General features: G+C 33.2%; 2 protein-coding genes across 2 annotated transcripts in view; both read right to left on the bottom strand.

Annotated features, from left to right (window-relative positions):
• The window catches only part of LOC134694297 (tyrosinase-like protein 2), a 99905-nt gene that overhangs the window by 84317 nt on the left and 5728 nt on the right, over positions 1 to 9860 (bottom strand). The window contains exons 3-4 of the mRNA XM_063555304.1: positions 9491 to 9695; positions 7007 to 7119 (exon numbers count right to left, since the gene is read on the bottom strand). Of these exons, the coding sequence (XP_063411374.1) occupies positions 7007 to 7119; positions 9491 to 9695 (318 nt within the window). The remainder of the gene's footprint in view (positions 1 to 7006; positions 7120 to 9490; positions 9696 to 9860) is intronic.
• On the bottom strand, positions 1493 to 4245 carry LOC134694852 (uncharacterized). Its single transcript, XM_063555930.1, has 2 exons — positions 3785 to 4245; positions 1493 to 2466 (listed from the first exon to the last, which is right to left on the bottom strand). The coding sequence occupies exons 1-2, from the start codon at positions 4188 to 4190 to the stop codon at positions 1499 to 1501; spliced, it is 1374 nt and encodes a 457-aa protein (XP_063412000.1). The 5' UTR covers positions 4191 to 4245; the 3' UTR covers positions 1493 to 1498.

Below are 9860 nucleotides of genomic sequence, written 5' to 3'. Positions count from 1 at the left end.
ATACAGTTTGGAATGCTTTTTTTTTCAATATTTACTTTTTTGTGTTTAGTCTTACTCTTTTCAATATATACCACCTTAAGCATGTTCATATTTTTTTCTGTTCTGTATCGGAGCACTCACACTAAGAATATACATTGTAGGTTTAAACATCTGAGGTGGGTGCTAAGGTTTTAAAGTTTTATATTTTATCACAAAAATATTGTTTGTTCTCATGCTTAAACAAATTCATTTATTTTATAAGATAAAAGTATAACCATATTTTATGTTCTTCTTACAACAAAATTATCATATTTACCTGTGTACTTTTATTTATTTAACGCCATTTTCCAAGAAGGTAATTATCTGTCTGATATTGTTAACCTCTCCCTCCTTTGCATTTATATTGCGTCGTATATCAAATATATTCGTTCAGTGTGTGTTTACTTGTTTTTGTTAATATCTGTTTTGATTGAGTTAACAAAGTCATTTCAATTGATATTTTAGGGTGTTTTTCTACTATACAGTAATGTTAAACCACTTATTCGGGTAATTGTGAAGTTTGCACCTATTTAAAACAATTAAAACCGTTACATTTGTTTGTACCTGTCCTATGTCAAGTATCTGATGCTCAGTGGTTGTCGTTTGTTGATGTAGTCAATTAGAGTTTATCGTTTCTTGTGTTTCAAGTCGATTAGACCTTTCGTTTTATCTTTGATGGTTTTGCACAAGTCATTTTGGGTTCCTTTTATATCTCGCTGTTCGGTGTGAGCCAATGCTCAGTATTTCTAATATGGGCCGTTTCTATAATGGTATAATTTTTACTATTTGGGACTTGCATGGAGAGTTATATCATTGGCCCTCCTATCACATCTTCTTATATCTACTTGATAGATATTGATGAAACTTAACACTAGTTTCCTAGAATAGTAATGTACTTAAATTAATGTCGTTCCCTTTCTTAAAAGATGAAAGGGTGTCTGTGTCCTAAAACACATGAAAATATCGATATTTAAAATATACTACATTCTGCTATGTAGTAATAGTATCATTTTTGAGAGTTCTCGCTGCAACCATTGATCTTATTCACCTTGTCATGAGTGTTTTTGTTTGTCAGGTTGAAGTTAAATAGAAGACGTAAATAAAGGTAACGGTAGTATAACACTAGTCGAAAGTCATAAATCGATTGAGAAAAAAAAACAATCCCGGTTTCAAACTAAAACCGGGGGTAACACATCAACTATTAGAAAACATTTCGGTTTGACTTTTATTTATCTAACACAGATAAATTGTTTCCAGCTACCTAAGTCATAGTTAATCTATGACTAATTTGGCTATTATTCAGGTTTCTCTCATTATACGGCTAGTTACGTTTTTACGTAATTACAAATCACTTACTTTGAAATGTTTAGGTTAGAACGTTCCAGGTGAAGGTTATTCCAGAAAGATGCATCAGAAGCAAGAAACTATTGTTATTTTCATTTATTGATATTTCTCTTTTACAATTTGCATTTAGATAAATTTAAACACTACTACAGTCTTTCCATGGATACTCTGCTCCATACTCACAAACAAATTGAAGAAATATATCTCGATAATTACTTGTAGGCTTGTTTCCGTCAAAGTTGTACGTATACCTGTACCTGACTGATTCGGCAATGTCGTCACCATACATCTGGGGTTCTTCTTTCGTCAATTTGATAACGCCGGAACACTTTTTATAAAAAAGTGTTTTGGACGATCTGTCTATACACCGTGGCTGACAGACATGGCCGTGAAGATCATAAACACTCACATAAGATGTTGCAGATCCACTTCGAGGATTTTTTACACCAACATAAGCGACTGTTTCGTATACCATCTGCCGTGTATCAATGATACCATAATCGATGTATCTACCTTTGTACGATATACCATCGGATTGTACGAAAAACTTGGTTGCTCCAGATTGAGAATCGGAAACCCGTCTTTTGTCTACTCCTGGTTTAAAATAATCCCATAATTGTGAGGATTTGTCGTTTGAATAGATATCATCGTTGTCATCTATACTACCATTTCGTACAGGATTGCAACCGAAATGTTGGCCCATCGGTCTGATATACATCAAAGTGACTGGAATGAAGGCCCATTGACTTACATCAGCTTCTCCATCAATCACAAAACTGTTCTGATATGAACTGTCCATAACAGATTTATATTCGTCATCTTCGTACTCTACGTCACGTTTTTTTCTTCTCCCAAAGGGTGATGACGAACTACGCAAAATTGGAATACAACGTCCAGATGAGCATCTCAAAAATTGAGGACTTTGACAGTCAGAGTTACGTGTGCACGTGATTTCTCCAGGAGATGGCGCATAACGGGTTATTCTTTCATCGAAAATTTTGAGATACCCCATGATATTTGTAAATTCATTTAAATTACCCATTGCTCGGTTTGGCTGATGGAATACATCAGATGTAATTGGATAATCAAATTCGAAATCATCACCTGAAATATAGATGTTTTTATGAAATTGAGCGTGAATTATTATCAAGATATACGACAAATGGTATGTGTCTATGTAACGGATGTTTGTTTGTCTTGTTTTGGATTTTTTGTCAGATTTGAGGAATCCTCTGGTTTTATCAATTTGAATGCCTTAAATTTGTTTGCCCATTAACACCCGTTTTTCTATTTATAAATCTTTTTCATGTTAAATTATAAGCCATAAGTAAAAATTTGAAAAGTTAATTATTCTGAAACTGAGAAGCCAACTCCCTAAAGACCAACACAATATTGGCTAAGAATGATTTCGAATAAGTCTTGAAACAAATAAATGTTTTCATCATAAAAATCTTGGTTTGCAAACACAAACATCACATAACACACATTAATGTTTAAGACTCAAGGATGATTGCTCCTTTACTTTTTGAATTTTTGCCAGATTTTCGGATTCCTCTGGTTTTATCCATGCATAAACATTACAAAAAAGTGCCCACAAACCCCTTCTTTTTTTCATATTTTTATTATATATTATTTAGAAAACCATTTTTCAAAATCATATGAAATCCTTGTTATTTCTTCTTAGTTTTCTAAACAAAGACGGTGCCAATGTTAAGTGAAAGAAAAATCTAGAGAGAATTATTTCCCGCCAAATTTTCAACGAAAACAAGCACACGGACCCTCCATTTTTTTCTACTTTTTTAGTTTCTTTATTAACATACTTTCAATTTATAACAGTCTTTTAAAAAGCTTGTTATTTTTAACCTGAGTAGCGTACATCCTTAAAAACACATGTACATTTCAGTAGTCAAAAGTTGGTTAACGAGTAAGAGATAGTTATATATCTCTGTAAATGAGTAGAGCATTGTACATATTGTAATTAGTGTCCATCAACGACAACTTAATGTCAACTCACTGAACTCATTTTGGTGGCGTGAATGAGCAGACAATAGCTGCTCGAATATATTAAATGAGTAAAATCATGCGGAAAATAGCCTTCGATGATGCAACACTAAAAAAGGGGAACATATCCGTTGTGATCCATCCCATCGATCAGTCTACCAGATAATAAATGAAAATCTTAAAAAAGTTGGAACTGAATTATTAGGCGTACCTATAAAGTGTATCATTTAGACGTACCTATATAATATATTCAAATTCAACTATTGTTCCTTTTCCCGATGTTTTATCTTTTATTGGAATTTATACAGAACCTCTGACTATACATTCAATAACGCACTTTTTACATACTTGATTGTTTAGCTTTTTTTTTAAGTTAACCTTAAGTTCATTTTAACTTATGATTGTCTCCAATTAAACTTACCTATAACAGATTTTGAATTGTCTCTGAAATCTTGCCACACTTTGTCTACATAGCAGTGATGCAAGTAAAACACCGGGTCATTTGGAGAAACATCAATATCGTTCATCGTGCCACCAATAGTGGCGTGTGCATAATTATGACACGCCTCTAAGTTACGATTAGTAGCAGCCAATGGTTCCAATATTCTAGAGTTTCTGCTTTCACGTATTATGTTTCTGTAACAATCTGCCGGAAAGTAGTCTCTTCCTGATCCGCCATTTCTTGTGAGAGGGACATACCGTCGGTCCTGTGTTTGATATCGCCAGTTCGCAAATGGTCCCACCCTAACCTGGCCCCCGTCAATATTACCAATACCCTCAGCAGACCATAAATTGGACATCCATGGATTAGTTAAACTGTTGTCCATTGTGGTGTCGATATAAGGCAGGGTAACAGTTCGATCAAAACGTCGTAGTGCCTGTTCAAATCTGTAAAACATTTACCAACAGTTTTGTCAATAGTGACGTCAAACCAATAAGAGAGAGAGAGAGAGTAGCGATTGTACATGTTTTAGATTCTCAAATAGTTATAACAAACCTCGAGCATCACTGAAGTGACATAAGTTGTCGAATTGTGCACCAGATGTGGTTAATTTACCAGGTTATTGCTTCGAATTACGATGCGGAGCTATAGGAATAAATTCAGTAAATAGATATACGTAACCAGGGTCCGCCCATTTGGGGAGATCTTTCTGTAAAAAAAAAACCTGTGCTCTACTGATAGCAGATACTGTTTTTAATTTAAAAAAAATTAAAGGTGGATCAAAAGTAAAGTTAAAAAAATGCTAAATGTACTATTTGTTAAATACAGGGGGAAAAAGGGTGGTCAGTAAAGGAATTAATTACGAATCTACAGTGTTTGTAAACAAGGTCATGTGAATGCCTAAAAATGCCCCATGACCGTATGTTTTATTATTGCAAAATATAGGGCTATATTTGTACTTGCATGAATGGTATATAAAAGCTCCTAATTTCTAAAGGTAAATCAGGTATAAACTTAATTCAAGACATAGATTAGCATTAAAGTCAATGGATTTTTTTTACTGAAATTACCCCTATCAGCTATAAGTTTCAGTCAAAATAAACGCCATTTTTAATTTATTTAAATTAATTACTTGTCACATATAGATTCTGATTGGTTGTATTATGATGCGGCTGAGATACAGCCACAGCTATTGGCTTAAGTGAGATAAAGAATCACGGACTTTTTTCTCGTCCAAGATAAGAATCAAATGCCAAAAATTAACTAAATGTATTTCAGTTCCGATCAACTGTCATTATTTAATGTTTATTTTGTTATGCCTATATTTCACAGATAAATACAATATTGAAATACCAAATATTGAAAGGTGTTTATTTGCTTTGTTACCATGCAGTAAACACGATTTACTTTAACTTTTTTAAACGTTTACTTATAAAATGTCTACAAAAATGCAATATCTGTATTTTATAACTTCTGACAATCTAAGCACACCTCTAGAGAGGCACGCCGCAAGAGTTATGTCTATGTGTATTTTTTTTTTTAATTTTCAACAAGTACTTTAGTTGGTTTTTTTGGGAGCATGGGTACACTCTTAAAGTACATCCATTTTATATCAATATTTTAAAATACCACTTTTCCTATACTAAAGCAACAACCACATGCATATTATATATAATCTTAAATTAGGATAGAGCGAAGCAGTCCATAGATTCTTTAGAAAGATCAAACTCGTGAACCTTTTATTTATAAAAATAAGAAGATGAGGTATGATTGTCAATGAGACAACTGTCCACAAGAGACCAAAATGACATTAACAACTATAGGTCACTGTACTGCCTTCAACAATGAGCATAGCCCATACCGCATAGTCAGCCATAAAAAGCCCTGATATGAAAATGTAACTTCAATTCAAACGAGAAAACTAACAGCCATATTTATAGATTAAAAAAATGAGCGAAAAACAAATGTGTAACACATAAACAAACGACAACCACTGAATTAGAGCTCCTGACTTGGGACAGGCACATACATGAATATATGTGACTATGCGATATGGAATTTGCTCATTGATAAAAGTCGTATTGTGACCTATCGTTGTTAATTTCCGTGTAATTTAGTCTCTTGTGAAGAGTTGTAACATTGGCAATCATACCACATCGTCTTTTTTTGTTATGTATTTGTTTTATTTTAATTTTGATATTATTAGGAGTAAGTTTTAATGAGTGAAAACGATTCTTATTGTCATTTATTAACATCACAACTTCTCTGACATTATTTAAAAGACAGCGAAATAAAGACAATATATCTTCTGGAAACCCTGCTTTGATGGACAAATTCAAGTTTAGTGTAAACCTAGTTTTTGGACTGTCAAATATGATCATGATTTAAACACAGACGTAATTTACATCGACTGGTGGCACATCAGGAGCAGTATCTGCCTACTCTTCCGGTGCACCTGAGATCATTGCTTGTTCTTTAGTTTTCTATGTTGTGTCATGTGTACTAGTGTTTGTCTGTTTGTCTTTTTCATTTTTAGCCATGGCGTTTTCAGATTTTTTTTTCGATTAATGAGTTTGACTGTTCCTCTGGTATCTTTCGTCCCTTTTTTACACATACCAGTAGGTAGTAATTGAACACCGAGACTGGAAGGGAATTCATTAAGTCTTCGGTATTTCTCTTTTCTCCGGTTTCCTAAGTGTTGACGATTCTTACAGAATTTCTAGTCAAACAGGCAAGGGGAAATTTCATTTACATAAAATTTCCATGAATATCAATCCATTTGATTTTCACATGAAACTAGATAGTACGTGAAACTAGCGTAAAATACGCTATCTGACTAAACCGAAAATTGCAAACATTTTGTTTCGCGCAAATTTATCAATTATAGTACATTTGTACATTGTAATTCAAATAATACATACATTTGAAATTTAATCAAAATCATCAAAAACTCAATATTTTATTGTTTGATAATTTCATTTGAGATTTATGTGAAGCTTATTTACGAGCAATTCACATGAAAATGTTCACGTGCGTTTCAAGTATGATTTTAGTTCGTTTGAGTTGAATCTGACGAGAATTCCATGTAAGATTCATAAGAAACTCACTTTTACCTGTGAGATTCATAAGAAACTCACTTTTACCTGTGAATTTCAGAAGTGTTTACTCTGACGACAACAATCAAGTAAAGTCAAAACTTACAAAAATAGAAAATATCTATGCCAAGCTGGAAACGCAACACCAAAATGAGCCGCATTTAGAGCATTGGTGTTGTGAATACTTGCGAGCGCTTCGTATGAGTTTGTATTACCAATCTAAAATGAAAAATAAATAAATTTGCGGTACTGTGAATACATTACTTGGTTTAATAATCTGGTGTTAGATATAATAAGTCTAGTAGATTTGATAAAAAAAATATGAAGGTCGATTATTTTACGTACGTTTATCCTGTCCTGTGGATATAACGTCATTCTAAAGTTCGACACTGACGTTTACTGTGAAAATCATTGCTAGAAGGCCGTACGTGCAACTTTAATATCAAAAATGAATCTTCAGGATATAACATTTTAAAGAATATAAATTGATTTTGTAATGATTTTTTTTAATTTTCCCGGTTTTTTACATTGTTTGTACCAAATAACAACATATACTTGTCAACAGTAAAATAATTATTTAAAATAGATCTTGAATATAGTTCATCAAGATTAGGTTTTAATTCGCACGTCCGTCTTGCCTTGAGATTAAAATACCAATCAGAAAGCCTTTAGTTTGACCCAGTTTTGTTCGCCGAGCCGATGACCTTCCACAAGCGAGTCGATCGGCCTTTCCTCAAACTCCTTTGTGTCGCGCGTTTAACTAAGAAGCAGCAAATATCAATCAGAACTTCTTCTTTGATTTGACCGGGTTTTGTTCGAGCCAAGTTTCTGTTTGAGCCAATGACATTCCGCAATTCAGTCAAGAAGTATTTGTTCTGTCTCCTTTGTGTCACGTGGTTAGCGAAGAAGCAGCAAATCCTTATCAGAAAAACTTTGGTTTGTCCCGGGACTGCTTGAACCCATGACCTTCTGCACTCGAGTGAAACAAAATGGTATTATATTCATGTATTGCAAACCCTTCTTTCTATTGGATGAAATAAATTTTGAATTTTAAAAAGATCAGTGTTTCATGCATAACCCACACTTATTTCTTTTCGTTTGCTTGCATGTATTACATCGAACAAAAATGTTGTGCATATTTTAGATGAGTCAAAGATAGCAATCCAAGCAAACAGAAAGTCTTTCCATTCTTCCCTTTTGATTATCAGACAGGACACAAACACACTCGCAGTGTTGAAGACTCATTGGTGGCTTTCGGCTGTTTTTTTGGTTCGAGTTGTTGTCCTTTGACACATTCCTCATTTCCATTCTTAATCATAAGTTTTAAAAAAAAACACGCATACTTAAAGAATATAGATTCCGTTTTATATATCTTAAAATCAGTGAAAACTATTTTAATTTCATTAAAACATTACAAGATAAACTCTATCCTTTGTACAGCTGAGAGAATTGTAATGCTTGCCACTGTACATATAACATCAACAGTCAGAATAAATTTGTTTATTTTAGGCGTTTCTGTCGAAAACTGAATATGAACAACCATTATAAAAGTCTTGTTTAAACTTAATCCCTATTCACTCAAATTTTATGCATTAGTACTGTAATGAAAATTTTAACTACAACAATTTTTATAATATGGGTTTTCAGCATGTTTTGGCGGTTTTTGACTTTTTAAAAGGTCTTTAAGAGCATAATCATTCATTTCAGAGGTTCAAAATTATATTCGACTTTGAGCAATCCTAATGAACTTGAATCACATAGAATGCTTTAGACGATTGACATTTATAGTGCTTGTTTGTTTTGTAAGACAGTACATTTCCCCGTTGCGGAATATAATGCATTGTGGGTTCTATTCGTAAAAGCGTTCATCCAACACATTATGATTGGTTCAAACCATTAAACACATTAAACATTTTATTACTGACATGATGTTATTTTCATTTTATGATATAAACTACGAATTAACCCATAGACATTTGATTTTATTTTTTTTCAAAAACGGCGAATTATCCAAAAACACAGATGATTTTCTCCATCAGGAATACATAACCTTGGCTGTATTTCGTAAAACCTTTCGAATGTATGGGTCCTATCTCAACTCGGCAACCTGTTTTATCCTTTTTTATTTGATATGTTTGAGAATTATTAATTCGTCTTTTGCAAACAAAACGCGCGTTTTACTAAATTATATTTATGGTCTTTTTGGTGAATTAATAAGGCAAGCCGATAAATTAATAACATGTACAAAATATACATGAAAATGATAATTGAATGATCCAGTGCCCTCTATCGGTCAGTTTTCTGTTTTCTCTTGAGGTTAGCGATCTAGTGTGAGTCGGAATAAAACGAATGCATTAATTAGTCGGGTTAATATATGAGCTTGTCGTATAAAAACCGACCTTATGCAAACGAATTCAAACACATCTTCTTACCTTTTCCCGGTTGAAATAATCTTTCAAGAAAGTCTGTAACTGTTTAAAAATTGAAATTGAATCGAGATAAGTCTTATACATGCGCATGCATACATGCACTTTTATGCATGCACTTACATAAGGTCGATTTTTATACGTATCATATATGTAACACTCACTCTGTTGTTTTTTAGACTGTTTACTGCTGCGTAGAAACGAGTCCTCTCCTCACGACTGAGCGTGCGCAACTCCTTACGTATACCATGGAACAAATTGCCATCTGCCTGTCGCTTTTTTCTGCCGACGGTTTCAATAGCTTGATTAGCCTCTCTTTGGAGCGACAATACATAGTTCAAGGCATCCCCTGAAATATTCTTGTACCACCTGAAATTAAAAAAATCAAAACAGAATTGAAGTGTCGAAGTTTTTGTTTTTGAGATGAAGAACGGCAATCTTTTCTTTAATTGCCTTTTGTGCTGTGCGTATACTGATTTTGTGCCATTAATTATTTGGTTTTTATTTATTCTGTACATCGTTCAATTTATTATT

The sequence above is a fragment of the Mytilus trossulus genome, chromosome 13 (genome assembly GCF_036588685.1).
Source record: "Mytilus trossulus isolate FHL-02 chromosome 13, PNRI_Mtr1.1.1.hap1, whole genome shotgun sequence".
Taxonomy (NCBI): Eukaryota; Metazoa; Mollusca; class Bivalvia; order Mytilida; family Mytilidae; genus Mytilus; species Mytilus trossulus.
The sequence above is the reverse complement of the archived record's forward strand: the minus strand, read 5'-3'. Positions and strand labels throughout refer to the sequence as shown.

Bases quoted from the DNA above. Each gene is read 5' to 3' on its own strand.
- LOC134694852 (XM_063555930.1), bottom strand. From the start codon at position 4,190: ATGGACAACAGTTTAACTAATCCATGGATGTCCAATTTATGGTCTGCT. The intron at 2,467-3,784 runs GTAAGTTTAATT...TCTATATTTCAG, and splicing joins CAATTCAAAATCTGTTATAG to GTGATGATTTCGAATTTGAT.